This window comes from Adelges cooleyi, unplaced genomic scaffold, assembly GCF_023614345.1.
Source record: "Adelges cooleyi isolate 19-005CV unplaced genomic scaffold, UGA_ACOO_1.1 ACOO_flye_CR_arks_rails_tigmint_CR_PRNA_30, whole genome shotgun sequence".
Taxonomy (NCBI): domain Eukaryota; kingdom Metazoa; phylum Arthropoda; class Insecta; order Hemiptera; family Adelgidae; genus Adelges; species Adelges cooleyi.
In genome coordinates this window covers 6,161,592-6,186,935 of record NW_026095971.1, presented here as the reverse complement: position 1 = coordinate 6,186,935, position 25,344 = coordinate 6,161,592, and the positions used below count along the sequence as shown (strand labels likewise).

At 29.6% G+C, this 25,344-nt stretch overlaps 2 protein-coding genes across 5 annotated transcripts; one reads left to right on the top strand and one right to left on the bottom strand.

Annotated features, from left to right (window-relative positions):
* Positions 1-9: 9 nt before the first annotated feature.
* On the bottom strand, positions 10-18,778 carry LOC126838095 (inositol polyphosphate-5-phosphatase A). Of its 4 annotated transcripts, none has more exons than XM_050572219.1 (16): positions 18,484-18,778; positions 18,062-18,264; positions 14,604-14,645; positions 14,431-14,531; positions 8,934-9,021; positions 8,467-8,530; positions 8,095-8,198; positions 7,915-8,031; positions 7,267-7,322; positions 6,233-6,317; positions 6,092-6,175; positions 5,419-5,496; positions 5,162-5,350; positions 3,787-3,858; positions 3,611-3,668; positions 10-1,601 (listed from the first exon to the last, which is right to left on the bottom strand). In XM_050572219.1, the coding sequence occupies exons 2-16, from the start codon at positions 18,128-18,130 to the stop codon at positions 1,507-1,509; spliced, it is 1,302 nt and encodes a 433-aa protein (XP_050428176.1). In that variant the 5' UTR covers positions 18,131-18,264; positions 18,484-18,778; the 3' UTR covers positions 10-1,506. The 4 variants fall into 4 exon arrangements, with proteins under 4 accessions (XP_050428176.1, XP_050428177.1, XP_050428175.1 ...); XM_050572220.1 differs by having other exon boundaries at positions 11-1,601; positions 3,632-3,668; XM_050572218.1 differs by lacking the exon at positions 10-1,601 and having other exon boundaries at positions 1,639-3,668; positions 18,062-18,209.
* A 3,244-nt stretch (positions 18,779-22,022) lies between these two features.
* On the top strand, positions 22,023-25,315 carry LOC126838804 (epsilon-sarcoglycan). The gene is made up of 6 exons (XM_050573516.1): positions 22,023-22,485; positions 22,557-22,705; positions 24,095-24,173; positions 24,236-24,437; positions 24,759-24,933; positions 25,017-25,315. Exons 1-6 carry the CDS (start codon positions 22,326-22,328, stop codon positions 25,296-25,298), a joined length of 1,047 nt encoding a protein of 348 aa, XP_050429473.1. The 5' UTR covers positions 22,023-22,325; the 3' UTR covers positions 25,299-25,315.
* Positions 25,316-25,344: the final 29 nt, after the last annotated feature.

Here is a 25,344-nt window from a genome sequence, read left to right as displayed (position 1 = left end):
AGAAAAATGTAATATGTGTAAATTTTAAATTGTATAATAACAATAAAAAGGTACATATAACTATAGTGTATTTTACTAAAACAATCGTTTATATTTTAAATAGGTAGTTATATTTATACAAGTATTATAGACCACATACATAGATATTAGATTGATCTAAATATGACGATTGTCGACGTGCAAAATTTCAATAAATCCGTTTAAAAATATATATCCAACTAGTTTATAATTAAATATTGTACAGCTTATTTGTTTCGTACTATGTATTTTTTATTAATATAAACATGTTTTAAATTTCAGAGAAATAATATTAATTTTCAATGGAGAAGATTCCTTGTTTCTTGGGTAATGACACAATTTTTAATTTGCAAAATGTGAAAAAATTAATCATCCCCCCACCCCCGTCAGAAATATCCTACTTCATAATATGTAAAAACGTTTAGATTTACGTAACCTTGAAATTATTTATATTGCGTTCACTTTTTACAGATTAATAACTACAAGCTCATATGAGTGATATTGCATTTTGAAAAATAATAGTAACTATTAATGTAATTTTTAAATATAACGACACACTTAAGTATGTATTAATATTTATACCTATATTAATTCGTATAATATATGATTTGTACCTATAATAGTTATTTATTCATCAATACGTCGACTTGTTGTTGCACAACACAATTTCCTGTTAAATCTCTCTTTTATCTAGGTATAATATTATAAATTATTTTTAACAAAAAGTATCTATTGGAAAAATTGAAATCTCAATTTCTATACTAAATCCGACCTTGAAAAAAATGAAAAAGTATACATACTGGTTTTAAAAATTAGTTGACTCGGTACTAGCATTTTAAATGTACGTTAATTTTATTTAATATAAGAATACTGTTCCTCATGAAGCAAACAATTCATATGGAGGCCCGTCGATCATTAGGGTAATGATAATAATGTCGTTGAAATAAACAAAAGAGATCAAAGCTATGATTAAGTACCTACTTACTATGAATACTTACTAGACAGAAAAAATCATGATCATATGGATGTAGATACTTATTAGATATTAGAATAGATATTAATTTTTACAAACCATGAAAAAATGAATTTAAATACATTTTAAAATAAACATATGTAACTATATACATAGTAAAGTTAAATAACATATTTGGATACCTACTTAATGCTACGTATAGTAAATATAAATTAACACTCATTATCAGGTACTTTTTAATAGGTATTAGGTATCATGTCACAACAATAACGGTGGTAATTTTAAAAAAAAGTAGTATTTAGAAATTATTTTTTGTGATATGATAGTGGCCACTTTTTTTTTTAATGTTATAAATGCAACGTACGTACGTCATAGACAAAATAAAACCATAAGGTGGACAATAACTTTTTGAAGTGTATAAAATCAGAATTCGTAATTGTATAACAACCAAATGTCTGACTTTCAGATTTCACAAACTGATAATACAAGAGTATTCGTTAACGTTTTTTCATAGCTTAAACAGTAGTCTCCTTCAAGTGAATGTAGCAATGGTCGTTGACACTACTTTTGTCCAACGTTGTCTTTTCCCATACATTAACTTCTGTAAAACCTTTAGTAAAAATTCAAAACTAATTAACTTCTTATACCATAGGATAGATCATGGCAAAAAAGAAAACACTCGTGTATAGTGCAAGTCATTTGAAATAATTTTATAAGGTGTTTTATTAGGTAAATCAGCATAATCAAAAATAATAAATACTACAAATCGTATAATACAACTATAAACTAAGCGCAGCAACATAAAAAAGCACAAACAACAATAAACAAAATACTGCAAGAATAAAAAATGTTTGAGTAAAAAAGATAAAACTGTTAACACGTTAATAATTATTTTTATGGCATTTTTGACTTTTTAACACGTTTAATCATTAAATTATAAATATCAGAATTTAAAATGTATTTTTCGTACATTCTGATACATTGTAATTCATTAGAAATATTGCAAATCCTGACATCTATCTAGCTTCACAAATTCCATAAAAATAATTTTTTTAAATAAAGTCTTAGTCCTTTTATGAACACAAAAAACACTCAAGTCCGTGTAAAATCCAAACAGTCACAGCCATAGTTTCGTTTATAAAATAAATGTTATTGATTAAAAGTTTGACAGTTAATTAAAAAGAAACAAATTCAAACTAATATAATATTATATCACTTAAAAAAAAAACATATTTAATTTTCGTGTGTCGGACTGTTTGTTATTACACTTCCAGCGCTGCCAAAAAAACTATTATGATCGATATTACACCATTAGATTTTTCCAACTATTAACTACAGTCGCGATCGATCAGGTACTTAAAAATTAGCAACACAAGCTTAGTGGTGTTTAGATCAAGGCGTATTTATTATCATAACATCGTTGTGTATGAATATGTAATGTGAGTGGTTTAATAGGAACACGTGGATTAATAATTTCTAATAAATAAATAACTAGAACGATAATATGCAGGTGTATCGCTAATATTCAGTCAAAACATTAAAATTACACTTAGATATCTCAATGGCTTTAAAAAAAAAAAATATGTATTTGTCCAAAGTACAAAATCCTATTGTATAATTGTTAAATAAAATATTCTTAATGGGTATTAGTATTTTAATTATGATTATAGTTATCGTGGGTGATCACAGCGAACCATTAGGGACTTTGGGTTTCCAAACGAATTTCGCTCGTAAAATAGTAAAAATGTCAATTTTATACTATTCTACACGAATTTTTCGACAGTTTTTCTCTACGCGATATTTTCGTGCTGGCCGTGAGCGAAGAACGTTTATCGCATATTTTCCTAATCGTAAACGAGCACCACTGTAATCTGTTGGTCACTGTCGGCTGGCTGGTTGTGGCCTGTGTACTGGAGCTATTGTCGTCGGATACCCGCAAACAGCCCTCCTCCTCTTTAGATAACGAACACGTAGAAAACGGCTCCAGTACGGTTTCGGTTTTGTTACCGCCATCGTCCACCGGCGAGTCATCACGCTGGCCTTTGTGGACTTCGTCTTCGGCGATCTCTTCAAACCAATCTTCGTCCGAAGAACTGTGATGGCTCTGATACCTCTGCAACGACGTGTCCACGCTGGCGTTGGACTTGAGCCGGACCCTCCGGTGTCCGTTCTGTTTCCAAGCCCTCTGCACGAGCACCGGCAGTTTCCACTTGTTTGTAGTCTTGCACACGCAGCTCGACCACGACGACGACGACGTCATTTTGTTGTTGTTGTCGCCGATTTTTTTCCGCAAGAAACTACCGCATGAAAACGACGACGACGTCTTTGGAGATACCACGTCACCGCGGTTGTTAATCAGGTGCGGAGGGCTGCTAAAAGCTGTGGTATAGGCGACAGGCGAGGAGGAGGAAGGGCACAACGTGGTTACTGGGGCCGACAGTGGTATTAAAGCCGAAAAAGCCGGTGTAGGAGGGTGAGCGTCCGCGACTTGACCTAATACTGTGGTGCTAGGTTGAAAATCTGGTATATCTACGGGGATGCAACACTCGTCTGTATCTACACCAGAAAAAGCATGCGGCGGAATTATTTGGGATTCGGGCGACACACGGTTAAGCTTACATTCACACTGCAACACCGTACCTGCGTGGTTCGTTATGTCCAATTTCAAGTACACGGGCTGCAAAATACAGTACAACAAAATATGTGTTTTTATCATAACGATTTCCACGGAGCTCCGACGGGAGAAACAGTTAAACGATAATACGAGACAAATAGCGTAAACGGGCCACTGTTACCTTATGATCTCCCATACAGGTGGTCTTTCCAATGAGATCGTACTCGAATCCAAAACAGTCTTCGTCGAATACCTATGTAATGAATTAAACACAAATATTTTACATTTTTGTACGTTGTCACACATCTTGAACCAAACAATTTTAACTTCGACGCGGTGCGCTGCTGAGAAAGTAATGTTTAAAAAAAACAAATGTTTTGTGTCTGGCCCACGATATTTTTTTAACCACAGAACCGATCTCTTCGTGTAGCAAGTTTAGTAAGTCAGAATTGTACCCAAAAGGTCCTTCATAAGCTCAAAAGGGGAAAAATGTAGCCTCTTTCTTTTAAAATTGAGAAAAACCTTATTAAGAGACTAGACATTATTAAGGAACGCTATAATTTGTTAGAAAAAAAATCGAATTAAGTTCATATTTATTTGGGATATTCTTTAGATATAGTACTATATCTATAAGGTGAAAACCTAAGAAAATAACCCCACAAAACTTTTCTCCTTAAGAGGGTGAAAACGTTTATATTATTTATTTTTTAACCTGAATTTTTGGGCTATAGACTAAAAATTAGACTGTAGTGTGGCCATATTTGTTCAAAAATCTGTTGTCAACATTTTAACATGATCATGTTTTTAAGCTGGGGGTCAATAAAAAAAAATGAAAATTCGTGAAATTGTTTGCGTCACGCAGCACGCTAATTGTATAATTATGTAACTTTGCTTACAAAATAACAAATAATAATAATATAATATACTCCAGACACTTTACGAAGGTACCTACGCGGCGGACCAAAACTCGATAGTCGCCGCCTAGGTCGAATCTGTATGCACCGGTGCAACCCAAACGGCTCCCATCCATTGTTTGTTTTTTCCTAAACGGTTAGAAAAAGGTTTCACGAGTAGGTAAATTCCCAAACGGCCCCGGTATTCGGTACTACGCGTATATTATCAAGTCTCTTTAACTTTTCAAAAACACTTAAATTTAAACCTGTAACCTCCTCCTAGACTGTAGCCTACAAACCTAGGATGATTTTAGTTAGCGGAGCGAAGTGACGTCACCCAGCCATACAATATTTTGCCAATTTGTGTAATACCTATTGTAACACATATCTATATAATTTACCCCAAAATCGACAAAAAAAATCGCATATCAGCTTCTGTTATCCTATCACAGATTTAATATTTTTCACTATTTATAGTTTTGCATCGAAGTGTTTGTTTGAAAGAGATTTTATCATTTTCAGCTATATCAATTCCTGTAGATTTGTGATCTCCTTGACTTTACACTATACTCCGTTCCCACTATGCTGGCTTTTTTTTATTTTAAAGAGGGATTATATTCCCATTAGTGGGCGTGTGATGCACCTTATTACAGTTATTATTACCTTTTCGTCTAACAATAACTTTGCACCGGAACTCAGGACGACTCTGTCACACCAAGCTGGACACCGAGTTTTCATGTAGTTCATACCTTCTTCTTCGTTCTCTTCGAAAGGATAGCTGGGTTGGAAATGAATAGGAAATTCAAATAATTGACCTTCAAATGACTTTAGTTCGTGATCGAAATCTTTCAACTGTAAACGAGCGTTAGGATTCAAAACATTTATAATAGGCCAATTAAAAATAAAAATGTCCTAGTTACCCATGATCCAGCTTTTGAAACGAACGCATTTTGATGGTCTAAGTGACAAAACTCTTTTTTTCCCAATTTTAATACAACCTTAAACACATTGAAAACACCTTAAAAAGATAGTATGAATAAGCAGACAATAAAAACCATTTTAACCCTTACGGATCGAAGCCACACGATCGTAAAGATGTAGTTTCACCCCTTGGTCCAGCAAAAAATAAATTTATTTTATTTTTTAAGTATAATAGACCGCTCAATAAAAAAAACCCTAGGGCTGTAAGGGTTATTTTCTAATAATTAACATCAACATCTGTCGGATTTTCGTCAAATAGTGTTAATCTTTCCAACACCACCAACTCAGAAACTAGTTAGAAGATTAGTAAAATCTTATTGTAATTTGGCTTGTTTGATCAATTTTTAATTAGTTACCGGTTTAACAGCAGTCATTATTATTCAAAGGGGAAGGGCCACGGGATTACTTAAACCTAGTGGTCAATGATGACGCAAAGTAGTACATTTTACACTTGTGAATCCATGTATATACATAATGAAATTACCATACACTTATTAATTATATCTTAACATATTTAATTTTAATGTTACACTTGGAAAATCTTTTTGTAATTGTCATAGAAAATATAAAAACCATCAATAATTTATATAAATATAAAAAAAAACATCTTACTTCATTTGAACTGTCTGCATATTGGAGAACTAATTCGTCTTTGATTACGTCATCTTTTACCAAATCCAATCCTTCAACTAATTTCTATAAAACAAATTTGAATAAATAGCTTAAAAACTAACAGCATAAATTATTTTTTACCATTATTACAGCTTTTGTATCCGTACGAAAATTAAAATCCCCAAACAAAAAAAATGGTGCACATCCAAACGCATAGTCACGAAAGCTAAAATGAAAATAAAATGATTACAAATTTAAAACTATCTTTTAATAAACGATAAAGTAGCTTTTTTACATGAGAACTAAAATTTTAAACACCAGATATTATAACAATGGCCGTGAAACAATTATCCCTTGGTTTTCGCATTTTCAAACGAGCCTATTAGACCTCGTGACTAAAATGTAAACGTGTTTTTTAATTTTCTTAAGTAATTTTTAATAGGCATAGTATATAGTTAATTGTTAAGTATATACATAACTTATTTAAATAGTAGATTAGTCTATAAAATGATTGATAACAATAATGAGTAATTAAAATAAGGTATGAATTACATTTTGAGATGATTTAATCATTAGCATATTTTTGATTTGTTAATCAGTTCGCACGTCACTAGACTGTTACGACAATTGTTACCTATGAATTTTTACGTAAAAGGTTATACAAAATGATAGGTACATAGTATAACCAATAAATATTTTGATCGATTGTTATATAAAGTGTGAATAACATTTCAAAGTTCACAATCCATATTGTATAACGTCAAAGTTTTCGTCATATTTGTTTTAAGTTACATAGTATTGGATAATTAAAATAATAAGAAATTTATATGAATAAGATAATTCAAAAATAACATTATAACACATGATTACATGTTATTATGCTACGATGCGAAATTAAACAAATATTTGTTTACAATTTCTCTCTAGTAATGTTTTTTTTTCTTTAAAAACAAGATTATTTAAGGCGTATTTCCTAAAAATAAAAAATTACTCTGTTGATGTGTGACAAAAATTGTGTTTTAACTTTTAATAAATTAACAGGCGTAACGTTTTATGTGAATAATAAATAAAAGAAAGAAGAAACTCAAATCCAATTATAGGAATGTCTTTTTCCATTCTGCGTTTTATTACATTGTTAAAAATTATTTTTAAATAATCTTATTGTATTTACATACCGTTCTAACGTGTATTCAAGTGCTTTTTGCCGCATGATGGAATAAACAGAAGGATGCTAAACAAAAATCATAATTTATTATAAATAAAATAATAGTTTTTAAACATAAAAATATTGTAAAATGTGTTATACCCTAACATAGGTAAACATAGGGATGTTGGACATTACACTCATACCTATAAACCGCAAAAAAAATTCAATGAAAAACCCTTATTAAATTAATTAATTTGTTTTCCTTCTAGTAAGTTTATTTCATACTTGATGTACATTCCACATTTGTTCATAACTAACGGAGACATAGTTTAATGGGTCCCTCTAAATACGTTGCAACTAACAATTTAGACGAAGAGGGACTTCAACGTAAAAACAACGTAACAAAAATTTATAAGTAATGACATTTTACAAAAAAAATTATATAGAACACACACAGTGCAAATATGAGTTATTTCCTGAAAATTAGTTACAACGTTTTTAGAGGATCTATTCAGTTACTGAAATCAAAAAGATTGAATAATTTGATAAACCTGAATGTTTTATGTTTTTATTTGAAAATGGTTAGGTAATTTTTACAAATACTATGTAAGTAAGTATTTAAATTTTTAATGAATCTAACTGAGGAATTTGTAATAGTTAATGACAAATGACTTACAGACTCCATTGCAGTAAAATTTGATGCATCATGAAACAAATGAATGTTTACAAGGTCAAAAACAGTTCCATTAAGTTTCCATCTAGTTCTTAAAAATCCTTTACGAGACCATTTACACTTAAACAATAATAATTAAGTATAATTATAAGACAGCTAATAATAAGATTTTAAGCGTTGTACCTCTGGGAAAAATTCCTGAGGGAATTTCGATTTTTCTTTGGTCGTGACGTTTTCAATACTCCCAGAATGAATAACAGTGTTAGTGACGGGAACAAATTGCAATTCTAGAAAATAAAATCGAAGATTTAGATACGACTAATAGTAAGTAATAGTATGTTAGATGAGGACATGGGGAATTAGAACATACAACAAGAACCATCACCATAGTGTCAATATGTTAGTTTTATACATTTTAAAGATAGAAATTATAATGTTATGTTAAATTAAAGTTACATAAGTTCTTATATATTTTAGGTTAATTTTAATGTAAAAAAAACAAGTCATACGAAAAATCGTATACATTTTTACAGTTATTAATTATTATAGTCTTACCTTTAAAATCCCAGAGCGATACATCTTTTATGTCTTCATGAATAAAGTAAAAATTTCCGAGAGCCTAAAAAAAACAATTTTATAATATTTTAGTATATTTAATAGCCAAGTTAAACTCCAATGGGGCTAATTGCAGCTTTGATAAAGATTATGACAAAAATGCATTGATTATTTTTAAATTGTTTTAAACTAAAATGTATATATTATTGAATAAATGTAATGATTTATTGATGCATTATTAAATGTTAATACTATTATCATGGTAAAAAATAAATTATATACAAGCTGTCGTATTGTGCAAAAATTAATAGTTACCAATGAAATTATGGAAATGCCGTTTTTATGTACTTGAAAAAGTAATTCCCAATATAACACCCTTTCCCCAACAAAAAAAATATATAAATCAGTGATTGATATGGGAAACCGAAAGTAAAAATATACCGTAAAAATTATATTTGGCTAGTTACTGTAAAATTTTCTGCCGAAGTGAATTCTTCGTCAAGAAATACTTGTGCTCTATTGAAGATCCTCAATTCTTTACTCGACATCAAGAGACTGCAATCAGTAAAATACACCTTTAATAACCATGTAAAACAATATATGTATATCATTACGATAAACATTTCGAACATTTACACACTATATTTAATAAGCTCCTAAAATATATTAATTAAATAGTGAACAATCTAAAGAATATATTTAACTGGGTAGGGAATGACAAGGGTCACATCTTTCCCTCCACATTTTTAATAGTTTAATTATATTTCTAAAAAACTTAGAATTTTATAATTGTCAAGATATCAATGAAACTATATGTAATAAAATTGTGTTTTTCTTCCTAAGTTTTACAAAATACATAGATTTTTTTGTGTTTTACTAACTTGTTTCTAGAGACTGTGCGGATTTTTAGTTACACGTTCAAAAAAAGAAAAATACAATTTTTTAATTTCAAATTATAAAAAACAAAGCAACTGCATGAAGTATAAACTCATGTATATTGACATATTGATCATATTTACAAAGAAACCCATAAACATAATGTAGTCACTAAAAACAATTCAACTGTGCGAGTGTGGCCTAAAGTCATAGAGATAAAACTGAAAACTACAAAAAAATAAATATGAAAACTGGTAGCGGTCCACGTTTAACAAATAAAATATCAGATATTCCAGGAAAAATCGTGTCTTTATTATCGAAGGTTTAGTGGCGGGTAAATGTTACTGTTTCTTACTAAAAAAAAAAAATTAAATACATATACTTAACTGTCCTATTATTTTTTTACGTTATTGAGCTAAGTCTTAAAATAATTTAAATCAAACGTATGCTTTGATTTTTATTTTAAACAATGGTTTGGTTTTCTACAAATTACTTAAAAATAAGAAACATACGTTTGAAAAATTAATATGTTTGCATACATGCGTAACGTAAGAATGAAAGAAGAAAAAGGATAAGGAACTCTGATCCGAGCTTATTCTACTGTACGTTTCAGTAGGTATATAATACAATTATGCTTTATTTTTAATAAATTACATTTTTTATAGGTATTCTATAAAAAAAATAGTAGTAGTAAGTAGTAATTATATAATGTCAAGTAATAAAACTATCTTTTTAAATGAATTGCGAAACATCTTTACAACATTTATATTAGTGTTATAGCTGACTTACCTTGAATAATAATGAGAAACCTTATACTATTAATGTCAGAAATATTCTATATTTACGCCCATTAAAGGTCTTTCCTAGTATATACCTCCAGATATTTCCAATATATTGAAAATGCAAAAAAATAAATAATGATATTTTTAAGTTTAGTGCGTTAGACTTATTTTAAACATATTTAATATTTATACTTAAAACCTTCAAGCAATTAATTTTAAAATATTAAAACGGGAAACATTGAACGTATTATGTTATTCAATGCACAATATCATCCATAATATAGAAATAATATTATATTTTTATTTATTTTTCGTTTGGTTTAATTGACAAAGTAGCAACAAAGTATATAATATAACATTTTCAAAACAAGTAAAAATAACTATTAATATAAGATTTCTATACCATTATATTGTTAAAAAATGTACTTAATATTCGGCAAAATACCATAAAGAAATATCTTCTTTTCCCGTCTGATAACTGATTACAATCTCCTTCCAGCAAACGTCTTTCTAATTTCATTTAGTACTATTAAAATATATACATCGTGTGTCATTTATTTTAAACTATATTGTACAATAGAAAAAAAGATTACTTATCTTTTATTTAAATTAGTACCAACTGAAATAATAGAAATAACAATGTTAAAACTAATAAATTATGCTAGGTGTTAATTTATATTTTATAGCCGAATAAGAATAGCACTTCCATATATATAAAACGGACGGATAATGTACGTCAAATCGTAGGTAAATATACATTAGACAAGCCAAAGACAAATATTATACATAATACTTGTCAGTACCCGTATATATTTCAAATTACTATAATATGCAATGTACATAAATAACATATAATGTCAAGCAAATATGAATATCATACTCGCTAAATTTAAGATTTAATAATAAGACATAATAAATATTGACATTAATTGTAAGTAAATAAATAACATTTATTTTTCAATATGATTAAACGTAAATCAATTATTACTGTTAGAATTAGTTTTACCATCACGTATTTAGGCGCATCTGTTTACGCTATATTACCAGTCACAACTTCTTAACGATCAGAAAAAAAACAATCACATTTTTATGAAAACTCCATAACTTAAGTATGAAAAGTAAACATTTTAAAATTTGTTTAAGCAACAATTTAGAGTTGAGTCTACTCGAGATGTCCTAATATTTACTTCTTCAGTGCTCGGAAGGATTAAGTTAAAAACGTCAACTTTCCAGGAAGAATGATTACTTAAATAATATGTAATAAATGAATATCTATTTTTATCGAAAAGTTTTCGTTGTTTTTAAGGTTGAAAATGTTTTATTTTATTTGAATTTATCGAAGGCTCCAACTTCAACTACATTTTGACAATGCTAATTCCCAAAATGTCCTCATGTTTTCTTCTCTAAAAAACACTTGAAATGAGAAGAACATTAATTCCTAAATAAATGTAAGTATAACATTTCAAAGTTTTGTTTAAAACCATCATCCACAATCTAGTAAAATTACCCGTTAAAATAACTTGATTAAAAGTATCAAATTTATAAAACTCTCTTGTAAATTAGCGCAAATGTAGTTCAGTTCTCACAACCTGTAAATTCTGAAACTTCTAAATTTCAAATTTATATAACACCACCATGAGAAATGAAAGGAGAAATGACAGTATCATCTTAACAACTCATAAAAATTGTTTAAATTGGTAAACATTTATGCGTAAACACTACATAAAAAAGTTATGCGTTGATTTGTGCACAAGTGTTGAAATCCTATGGTAAATGCTATTTAAACTTCAACCCTTGTAGGGCATCCGCACGGATTAAAATGAATATTTTTCCAATTTGTTTTTTTTTTATCTTGTTGTTATTGTATTTAGAAACTTTTTAGGAGACGTCGAGGTTAAAATTCGAAGAATACACACCATAATATTTAGAAACCAAACTAAGAAAAATATGTTTATTTTTATATTAAGTAGAGAGAGTGTGTAAAATGACAACGACGGAACCGCTCATCGGCAAATAACATGACGAAACTTGACCTTAACTTGACCAAAAAACATATTTTTGGGAGATACTTCAGCCAACCTCCCCGTGGTGTCTCCTGGATAACGCTAATAGGCTAATAGAAAGTGGTAATTATTATGTGGCCGCAACTCATACGTCTCTCTCCTAAACCCGGGCCGCAACTCGTACTTGATTTGGGGATTAGGCCGCAGCTCACCAACACCGGTGTCGAGCATCCTCTCAACTATGTTGTTTATATTGTTTTGAATACAATAAAGACAATCGGCAACCCGGGGAGAAGTAATGTCCCACCCCCTCGGGTAATTTTAATTACTACAAATTATAGTAGCTTATGGACAGACGAAAACATTTCAACGACTAATTGAAATATTGAACAGATTTAATCATATAAGATGTCTTTTAAAACGTAAAACCAATATTTCAGGTATCGACCGAGAGAATCAACATTCTCGTTTACCGTTTTACAAATTCCGACTTTTAGGAGTACTTGCAATAATTACTTGATGAATTTTCATTTGATTGTAATCCTTACCTAAGTTAAAAAACCCTTGTTTAGGGAGGTTAAATAACATTTTAAAATTATATCTTTTCCACTAATTGTGAGCTTAGAAGGAAATAACATGCTGCAAAGCATAGGTACGTCAAACATTTAATTGAATGTTCCTGACTTGGACATTTGGTATAATCTGAGTTTTAAGTCAATTGTAATATTATGTGATTTAGATTTACAAATTAGTGTTACATTTAAGGTTTAAATTCGAAAAACAATATATTGCATTCGTTTTTTATTTGGAGTCGATACCTGAACTCTCGGTTTACGTTGGGATCAACATTCTATGACCTATGTTAACCACCGCACCGATTAGTGTTTATGGATCGTAATTCAAACGTTTGTCGAAATACCGATATTAGGTAGGTCACTGATATACCAGGTGATTCTTTTAACGCCTTACACCAGTTCTCTTAAAAGTTAAAACAAAATTTTCATTCTGTAAATGTTTTAGTATAGAACAAAAAAAATTATGTTATCAGATATGCGATAGTAAAGTTTTTCTTACACTAAAGTAGATTTTTTATGCCAATATCAGAAATTTTTCATTATCTCGGAACTTGTTAGTTGTGTTCATAGGGCCGTCTTAGGCTATGTAGGCTAGGTCGAGGCCTTGGGCACAATGCGTTTATTGGGAGCCCTTTAAGAAAACCAAAAAAAAAAGTAAAAGTAAATTGTATTATTTGGGGCCCCCATCAGGCTGGGGACCCTGGGCTCGTGCTCCACATGACCTTAGGATAAAAATGGCACTGTGTGTTCCTCTGGAACTCTAATCGAACTAATATATCTTGTTTTTTGTTATCTCGAACATTTTGATAGCAACTTCAATATTTTTGTAAAGGTCAAAGAAAGTTTTCATACAAACACCGGTGTGGCCATAATCGTGTGACCTATTGGAAATTTCTCAGATTCTCGATAGGCCAGTGTACACGTGATCAGTCTTACAATTGAATTGGACATAAATTGCTACGTCTCAACTTAAGAGGTTAAAATATAAATATGAAATAATGATTAATAATAAAACATTAATTTATAATTAAGTATTAAGGGATATCTCGATTTTTTCCCTCGAACTTTGTTTGTTTCTCCTTGAGTTTCGGTGTAACGAGAATGTACTGTAAAGGTTTTGTATTACTACTGGTTACTACTATTTAATACAATATATTTAGCAAATTTAGAAGGGTATTTTTCTACAATGAGACGAAATGTCTGAGAACTAAGTTTTAAATAAAACAAGTTTAGCAATTTCACTATAAAGGCTGATTCATTAAAGATAAGTCTATAAAATTGCAACTATTTTAAGAAAAAATGAGTAGCCTAATCCTTAAAGAATCGCCCTGTATTTAGTACCAATTATAAAGTCCCGTGACGTTCAAAATAATATACCTACCTAAATTCCATTGTTAAGAATTATTTCATTAAAGATAGAGGGATATACATCATAGAGGGAATATTTTTTCTTTTTAATTGTCTTTTAGCCAATACATTTTTTAAACTAAATTAACTTTTAAATACGTGGCACGACTTTTAATTAATGATACCTCCAAAACAGTAACCTCGCAGAATTAGTGACCGCCCGCCTCAGTTTTTATTATTAAAAAAGCTATAATGACACTAATAATGTGATAAGTACTTGAATGATTAATGACTTGTAACGAATCTTAAACTCTGTTAATATTTTAAATGACGCAACATACTATAATAATAAAAATCATGCATAACAAAATAAATAAATACCTAACAAAAAAGTCGACGTGCTTCATACTTTCTTCGTAATTTTTTCCTCCAACTTCTTGACAGTGTAAGGCAATGAAGTACGGATCCAATCTGGTGACGGTCTGCAAATTAAATTAACGATGCAACTTTTGTCATTATACTAGGTATTTAAATTATAACAGTAAGGTACTTACATTTAGAAATTCTTTTGTCCATATCTTCAACATCACATTAGGCTAAAAAAAAAATAAAATAAAGTATTAAAACATTTTAAATTCTTCTCGAGTGCCATATTTACGTATAAAAAACAATTTACCACTTTATAGCAAAATAAATACGTGTTGTATAATTACAAAAAAATAAAATAGCATAAAGAGTTTTAACCTTATAGCGCTGAGGTACAGTACAAAATCAATAAGTTACCAATCAAAAAATCGCCCGGACACGATCTCATCACAAAATACAAGTAATACAAAATCTACCTAAGAAATCTATAATTCTTCTTACCCTAATATATAACACCCTACGTTTATCTTATTTTCCAAAAACTTGGAAAGCGTCTGAAATCATAACAGTTTTTAAACCTGGCAAACCTCCTGAAAGCCCAATCTCTTACAGGCCCATTAGCTTGTTACCTGTACTTGGACAAATATTCGAGAAAATACTACTATGTCGTCTCTTGGCTACTACTCAAAAATCCAAAAGTATACCGGATTTCCAATTCGGTTTCTGCGCTAAGTATGCAACACATAAAGTCGCAAACCAGTGGTGTATTTGAAGGGAGGCGATAGGAGTAATCGCCCCCCTCTGAGATATATTTGCCATAATATTTAATGTTTGTTGAACTTATAAGCGTTTCTAATTTTAATCAATAAATAAATAATTTTTTTTTCATAAGAAATGTTCGTTATTGTTTTTTGAAGATATTCGTTTTGATAACATATAACATTATAATTACGGCCCACGGGGTATAATATCACCTTTGGTTTTGGCTCCGCGCCTCCGCGGTAGTTAAATGTTGATGATGTCATTGATAGATTTGCAAATATTAAAAAAAGAAATATAGATCTTATTTTGTAAATAAAAATGTGCTTTGTTTTATCAAATGTCTCCATTTTTTGTTTTGAGGGTGGGGGGTTGACCTCTCACCCCCAACAAAAACGTTTAATGCAAATATTATTTTCACATTTAGGTCATCATTGGAACGTATTGTTTTGTTTCTAAACAAATATTTAAAAAATTATCGTATATATTTAATACAATAGATAAAAAAACAGTTTTAGCCTTGAAAAACGAAACCTTAAGAGTTAATTCTGAATATAACTTAATAAGTAAGCGACAACTAAGCTAGGTAGTATATAATAATGACATCATTAAAGAAGTAAAAAGAAATCAATAGACTGAAAATATTTCATTCGTCTTTTGTCATTGTAATGACTAGCTGTCAATACAAGCGTTAAAAAACAAGATACGTTTATATTATATGTATTGGAAGCGGTCTGCAATTTTTATATTTTAGGCAAAAAGCTCTTACAAAATGTCTAATATCTACTGGTTTAAAATCCGAATTTCTTTTTATAAAAATATTTGTTTGTCAGCCTCTTTTGTAAAATTGTTAAAATACTTTAAAATATTGAACAATTTATACATTTTTTTTGTTTTATTACAAGAATTTAAGTTTGTTTACGAATCCGTAAATTTGTATAGGACTATTAAAATTTAGATAAAATGTCGCAAAACCTTTTTTTGCCTAAAAACTAAAAAATAAAAACACTACGAAAAAGCTAAAACTTATAATATAAATTGTATACGTGAATAATGTTGTGTTCTTATAAATTAAGTTCAAAATCGATTGAAACCTATTTTTTGTTGTCAAATATTGTATATATTTTGGCTCTTATTAAATACCTATCCTCTCGCGTGTTATTAATCATACACTTGTAATTAAGAATAACAACCAACAGTTTCGAAAATTATGTTTAATAATAATTTGATTTTAGCCCATTCGTAATACTTGTGTCAAACTTCAAGGATTTCACCGATATCAAAAGATGTTATACATAAAAATTAAAAAGTGTTAATAATAATTGGACGGACAAAATAAGTTATCACTTATAATATGTCTTCTTATCCTATTTCATGACGTGATATACATTTTCTCGAATTAAAGAAAATTAATGAACCTATTATTAAGAAGACGCTACACTACTGATCGTATATTGTCTGCAAACGCTGTGCAGGGGACAAAAGTGTTTTATGTGACAAGATAATTCCAATGAAACTTAAAGGAAAGTTTTAAAAGAGTGTTATAACTTATAAGACCAATATAGTTCCGTGTTGGGCGATACTCAAAAAATGAGTATAGCAGACATAAAAATGCTCAGGTAAATGAGTAGAGTGACAAGAGAAGATAGGCTAAGGTTGTTCACCATAGAATCTTATATCTTATATCTTATATATCTTACATCTTAGAGGTAGCATAAGCGTGGCTTCGATAGCAAACAAATTAGAAGATGAGACGATGACAAAATGCCGCAATTACCTATTTTTGAAACGTTTTATCTCTATGGAGAATTATATGTGATAAAAATAGTGTCACTAGTCGATGCAGAGTGAAAAATATAATAAGAAAATGTTAAAAACATTTATTTCAAAGAAAGTGGAGATTGCTGACTTTTCCACGCAACGCCTCATATATATATATATATATATATATATGAGGCGCAACCAAGGAGGGAGTCCTCGGGTCCAGATCCCTCCCTTGAGAAATTTTAAAGTGGAAAAAGGGTAAGGTAATTTTAGTTATTGTCTAATTACATCGTGCGAAGCTGAAAGGTCATTTTCTATACTCAAACATGCGTTTGAATAAAACTTATTTAAGATATTCTACATCTGAATCGAGATTGAATAGACTAGCTACTCTCAATATCCACTACGATATTAATGTATAATCCGAAGAAATAATAAATCGTTAAGCGATTTTGAAGCGCCGTTTAGACTTTATTTTATTTCTTATTTTACATTTTATTATTTAAACAGTAAAATAAAAAAAACATTAAATATAATATTTACATGACTATTTATAATTACATTTTTTGTATCATAATTTTGGACCTCCCCCAAAGGATATTTCTGGTTGCGCTACTGTATAAATATATGATTTTAACTATTAACCATTACAAATATGATTGTTGTAGTTATAACACAAATGTACATTTTGGCTAAGTAATGTTTTTAATCACCAAATTGTTCAGTATTTCTAATATAGATATTAAATACATATAAAATCCTCTTACAAAAATATGTTACATTCAACATTTAGATTTCATCAAAAATATTGTTTTTTTTATTAATTAACAAAAAATATAAATATAAAATTATTAAAAACCAATAATATTTTAATTTTATAAATTTAATAGAAACACCATGAAAATTTAACATATTTAAATATATACTGTATCAAAATGAAAATCTATTAATCCTTCTGATAATAATGTAGACACTTAAACTAAAGGGGATGTTCTTAATCTATAATTAGCCACTATCCAAAGCAGCAATTTGTAATTTAATATGGCTGAAGACATACACTTTAACGACTAGTAAGCAACAAACTTAAAACATAAGTAAATTATTATTGTAGGTATGTACTCACATTTTCAAATATTGAACCGATATTGGCTGTAATCAGTAAGACTCTGGTAGTAGACGCACTAGCCGCCATATCAGAAAACAGTTAAGATTTTGCTTCCAACAGTAACAGCTAACAATGACTATGAACTAGTAGTTGGACAACTGAAATTCTAGTGATTTCATCAGTGAAAACATTATTCATTTTCTGAATTGATACTAAGGTTACTTTGGAAAAAAAAACAGTACATTAGTTCACTGTAAAAATTTGTGTACATCTGTCAGTTATAATATAACACTGACTTGAACACAATTTATGCAACTATAAGATAGGTATAAAAAAAAAAAATATATATATATATATAAATATATATTTATAAATAATAACTTTTAAATTACTGAAAAATTGACTAGATTTCAAAACGAATTCATATATGAGACACTTACTAAGACATACAAGTGCTACAGTTTTAATAAGGATGGATGTATTAAAGGACGCGTTTTTCACACTGTATTGTAATGTTATAATACATCTATCAGCCTATATTTTACAAGCACGGACTACGGGCGAAACGCATACTGTTTAGCAGTTAACTGTACAGGTTTGGTTTATTGGTTTAGAGCACGGTCGACGTTTAATTACAATATTAACAACTACTAGTTCACTGACCACAGTTTACTTGTATTTATAACATATATAGTAATATATTACAAAAAAGTGTATAAACACGAACGAACGGTACGATATTACTATTATTGATAAGGTTTTAAGTAGACACGCCCACACGTGCTGACGTCAATATGTCTCCTCTTCCTGACAATACAGTGCAATACAATACGCACTACGCGGTGCGGTACGATAATGCCCAATCGTTAACGGCAACGCAACAGCCGAAAACCAGCTTATACGTGCCGATAACAATATTAATACTCGTGTTATACGATATTTTAATTTTGAAATTAAGCTTATATTGTAAATATATAAAAAAAACTCCATGTTCTGCTAACCAGGGAAACATCGGAGGATTATGAATAAAACCACTAAAACAAATATTTGACCAAATAGGTGTCCCTGTTACACAACTTTACATAGAACAGTAAAGTCGGACCTGCTGATCAAATAGCCCAGGAATAACCAAAAACACTACCAATGAACATTTTGTGCTATTTATTCTGTTTTGTGGGTTTATGTAAATTTGGCCAGTAAAAAATAATGTTTTAATAATGTACGTGACGTATATTCGCTAAAGAACTTTTTAAACACATACGAATGTCCGCCAAACACCGTTTAGTTAGGCAACCCAATATACTATGCTACAAAATCAATGTTATAATGTAAAAATTACAACAATATAATAGATATCATTTGTTACCTTCCAAAGCAAATAATTTCTTTTAAAATTAAAAAATCGGATATTATGAATTTGAACTGAATTATGAAAACAATTATACATAATCAGATTGACTCAACCATAACGTTGTTACAGGATTCAGGAATAACGCATTTTTCTAGATTTTTGATATGATTTCGGATTTTATATAATATAAATGTTTCATTAAAATTAAAAAAAGGGAAATATCTTACGGCTTTCAAATAAAAATTTAGTAGAATATTTTGGCCTGATTAAGAATGGTTTTTTGACTAATGTTCTTTCCGTACAATGAAGTTCAAATTTGTCATAAGTATCTTGTAGTTATTATGTATTCAACCGTATTAATCAATTGAGCGAACGTCCATTTCAAAAAACACAATTAACACAACAAAGAAAATGATATGTAAATGCAATAATTTATAACAAATAAATTTAACATTTTACGTTTTATTTGAAAACTTTTAACCAGAAGTTGTTAATGCTCACCATAAGCAAACTATTATTTTTGTTTTTATTTCTATATATAAAAAATGTCTTTTCACTAACACATTTGTTTACAATTAAGCCACCTGGCCCATCACTTGCATAAAAGTCAATTATATGCAAATAAATACGTGCACCATACGTGTAAAATAATAGATAAAACAAATTGATTACGATTTAAGTAGAGAAAAACATGTAAACAATTTATCGTTTCATCATTTTTCGATTATTTTATAACCTTTACTTATGAACATGAAAAATATATTTTAAATTATGCTTTTATCTTTTGAAGTCTCCAAAATGGAAAAGGAAGCCACATAGGTACTACAGTTGTCAACAGACAACAATTATAACACGATTAAAAAAAGGAACAGGATCGTTCAAGTCTCTCTATTTTGAAACTGAATGTGTTTTAATAAAGGAAAAACGAAGACATCTCATAGAATAATCGAATTTTTCCAAACATTTTTTTTTAAAGAGGAAGACTTCCTACAGTTCATTCCAATAAATGGTTGTGGAGTAGGTTATTTTAATATTTTTTATAAAAAAAATCCAATAAAGAGGGATTGAAGATGAATGCGAGGACGGAGCATATTAGGAGGTCACAGGAATTAATATAACTGAAAGTCATAAAATCACTATCAAATAAACGCTTCAATGCGAATCAGTAGATTGTAGAAACACAAATATCGATAAAAGTATTTTAACGACAATAATTTACTTAAAATTTTACTTTTAGTATTAAGGGGACTAAAAGCAGGCGGGTTTTAAGGGGTTTTATATAGGCAATATATATTTTTTTAAAGTGGTTTTAATCTATTTCGACCACGTCGATTTATTTTCGGGTTATTTGTACATATAAGGTTCAGGGTGTTATTTTTAACTTATACAATTTATTTTACGGATAAAAGTAATTTTGTTCCTAAAAGAAACCAATTTAGACCTAAAACTGAATGTGTGAATTGTACAAAAAGCGTCAGGCGTTTAGGTCTAAAACGTCCAAAAAATCTACCTAGATATCATAATCTACAATAAAATTAAAAAAAATTTCACATAACTATTGACAGCGTTGATTTACTACATGTACCTAACCTAGACATTTACTACGATCAAAGTGTAAACACCTGATTTTTGGTCACACTTAAATAAAATGTGACTGGTCTACAACTATAGACCACCGGCCTACCGAAGGGATAGTAAAAAATATATTTTTTAAGAAAAACGTGTATATTGCAGACTCACTCTAGATCCACTTCCAGTCTAATTTTCAGACCTTAAGTCCTTAGGATTTCCCTTAAAATCAAAATAAATGAAAAAAAATGAAATTCTAAAAAACAATACTCTTTTTTATCTAGAGTAGGTCGAACTATAACTAAAGTTGTTCTACAGCTTACACATGTTTGTTTTTTGAAAATAAGAACTAATAATAAAATCGAAAAAAAAGTAGCCGAAATTTCCATTACAAGTCAGCTCAAATTTATCGAACTCTGATTATTATACGAGATGACATCATTTATTAAAGTGTTAACACTTTCATTCATAGATTTTGATATATTATAGAACTTCTACATTTTTATTTTTTATTTTGTGGGTATTATTTTTATTAGTTTTAAAATGTTAAATTTTGTTTAATCAAATCTAATGCATGTCTGAAAGGGTTAAAGAAAATATGTATTAGTGATACTACAATTGCGCATATATATTTTAATGGAGAAAACATGTACAAACATTTTATTTTTTTTCTCATTAAAGATTTATTTTCATTTAAAAGCAAATTTTTTTAAGCTAAATAAACTTTTGAATACTAGAGATATTGCTTGACTTTTGGAACATACACGCTGTATGCTTAATAAGTACTTAATATTTTTGGGGAAAAAAACTGTAATTATTAACTTTAATATTCTAAACTGGTATAATATTGTTGTTGAATATATACTTGTGTCACTGACATGTCTAATTTAATCGTTTTAATTAAAGGAGAGGAGTGCGGATGGACGACGCTTCTCTACTAATTTTGAGTTGGCTTCTAAGCTCTTTGTATTTTTTTTAGCCAGACTGGACTACATATTTAAGTTAGGTGAGCGTTCTCTTAATAAACCCACTCGTCACCAATATAGTTTCAGATGTACACTCGGCCACATTTGAACCGTCTTCTTATATATTTTTTTTATTTCAATGTGTAACTCTCTTACTCTTGTAGGTGTGCGAGTGTGTGTGTGTATGCCATATGTGTCACACTGTCACGTGTGCACGCGCGCGCGCCTTAAGGACGTTTATTAGCCGTCACGATTTTCTTTTCAAACGGCATTTGCTATTTTGTCCATAATTACTCGGCTATTATACCGGTCATGACGTCTTATCCGGTCAAGCGACACTGTCGACACTAAATACCCGCGTACGACGGCACACACGACCAGAACAAAAGCCTAAGCGATGTGTTATTTTAGTGTCCCGTCATGGCTACTAATAATAATAGTAATTCCCGCTTCAATGAATGTCGCAGGCAGAGAATCGACGGCCTTAGTAAAAAACATCAACGAAACCGAAACGTTTTACTACGAAATACGCCCGGAATTGTTCAACTGGACAAACGGTAAGCCGCGCTATGCCTAATTTGAGCTTGTATTGAACAAAAATAGTTACTTACGTTCACATATTATCTAGGAATAGACGGTAATAAGTTCTCTTACACACCGTCGTTGCACAATTATCCGGACTTGCCGCCTTGGATCCGTTACAAGTCCAACGACAAGAACGGATACGGATACATTTACGGTACCCCGCCCGTTACGCCCGAACTACTACAATTTCAAGTAGATTCTGTTTTTGATCAATTAAAATAACAATAATTATTAACATATTTAATTTTATAAAATAGTTCTGTGCATACTAATCGCCTTCATTCAAACGAATGATGACGGCACTGGACGTCGCATTTCATAAGCGTGATTAAAAAAAAAAAATTTTATTTGCATTTAAATCAGGTCATTTACAATCATTTACCTGTTGTACAAATACTATTTTTTCTGACAACTGACAAAATAAATAATCCTAAATTAACATTAAATTGTTTTTTTCCACAACACTGTTAATTGTGTGCTGTGCAAATGCACATAATTTGGTGTCAATGTTAATAAAACTTAAACGTGCTCTTAAACATTTATCGTGTGACGTACCTTTAAAAAATTATCGTATGTATTTTATCATGTTGTATATTATTAACTTATTAGGTTTTAAGCTTCAAACCAAAAAATTGTAAGACCATTAAACTTTAAAATAAGGTGTACAATTCAGTATGTAGCCCATTAAAGATAAATCACAAGGATAGTCGCATTCATATAATTATTTGATTTTCAATTGAAAATTTAAATATAATATAACAAGTAGAATTAGCTCAACAAGATACGTAGCTGAAAGATATTTTCTGTGTTTTTTGTGTGTTATGAAGTATATTGATCAGAAATCTAATTTAAGAAAATTAAAAAAAGTTCACCTATTTAACATCCAAAAAATGTACATATTATTCAACTTAAAATTACGGTGCTTTATTACTTTTTTTAAATAGTCTCATTAGATTCAAATTGTAATGAAATATTCTTTAGATATTACTATTGATTTTACTTGGCAAATAAAAACGATTAACACTCACTCTAAAAGGAGTGAAAACTTCTTCTGCATTTAGGTTTTAAGATTAAGTTTTACAACTTAATGTCTGAAAATTACACTTAATATAGATCTAGAGTGGAGCTATAACATAAGATTTTCTTTGAAATCTGTTTTTTTACCCGAATGGTCTACAAAGTGTAGTCACACTGTGACTCAGTTCTCAAGTAAGCAATGTATGTCAGTCACGCTTTATTGAAGTTTGGCCAAAATTAGGTGGTTAAGGGAAAATTACACTCTGACCGTTGTACATGTCCAGGTCGCTATGTTTAAGTTGAGATTTTGAGGGGCCTCTTATCTTATTGCTTTTTGTAATTCGACCATCTACAGATTCGCATTAAAGCCTTTATTTGAAAGTGATTTATCACTTTCGGTTATTATGTAGTCCTGCGACTTCCCCCGCCACCACTATGTCCCGACCACAATGTTTTAATTATTCACAAATTTTAATTATTGATTTAGTTAATATATTAAACAAGCCTAACTACCAACTTATTATTTTACTTTAGTAAGATATTGTTATAGTTGATATTGTTTAGTTAGATATTGTTGGACAAAACAAAAAGACGTATCATGTCGTAACGAAAGTTATCCAGTTAAATATTTTCAAAAAACTTGGTAATAACGTTTCTGGTAATTTTAAATGTATATTTTGTTTTAATGAATACTGTTCATTGCAGATATCGCGAAGTACGAAGTCCGATTAAAAATTAATAATTTAAATGTAGAAGATATGTTTGAAGAAGATCGTATTAAATCATTACTGGATATTTTCAGACAAAACCTATGGCTAGAAAGCCAACCAAATTTATACGTTACATTTTTGGCATCAGCTAGCGATCTCGGACAACGGATGCCATTAGACCCGAGAGATCAAGAAGGGTAAATGTGATATAAATACATTAAGAAAATATATTACAATAGTTCACAGTCCACAGAATTCATTTTACATAATACTTTACCAAAAAAAAATATTTTGTATTATATCTCTTCTATGTAGACAATTAATAATTATATTCTTTCAAGCCTTTAAAATAGTAAATCTAAATTATTTTTTTTAATCTAGGGTTTGATAGCACTACCTTTAATTTCTACCCAGGCGTCACTCAACATTTTCATCAACGTTCAACTGTAAAATAAATTTTTATTCGATTTGTTCATTACTATACTATTGAAACCTATGCTTTTATTTACTTGTTATAGTGTTATTGTCAATATCGGATGTGCGGCTAATTTCTCATCTAGTCTTTATGATCTCGAAAAAGAAATCAGTCCGTTACACAAAATGAACAAATGTCCAAAAGACTTTAAAAGAACAAGTGTCGAGAGATACTTTCGAGCAAATAGTTTCAACTTAGATTGGTGCAGCTTTAGACTAGCAAGTTTACATTAATTTTGTCTCATCAAATTTTTCATCCTACACATTTTTAATGTTCGTTCAATTAACTTAACTCACTCTAGGTACCACTTTACAGTGAATATTACGACCAAGCTTCAAGTACTGAAAACAAAGTGAATCGTAATGGTCATGTTGAAGAAAACAACAACTGGGAGCTAATGGAATCATTACCATCTAGTTGGATAGCAAATACAGTAGTTACAAACGTTTTTAACATATCTTTAATCGCTTTTGCAATTGTTTTACTTGGAATTTTATCTAGCATTTGTATTTTAAAATGGTACTCTAACGAAAAATTAAATACTTTTAAGAATGTAATATTATGCAAGGAAATAAACAATTAAATCAAATAAAAAAACTAAAAAAAAGTGTCAGTAGTTTTTTTTTATT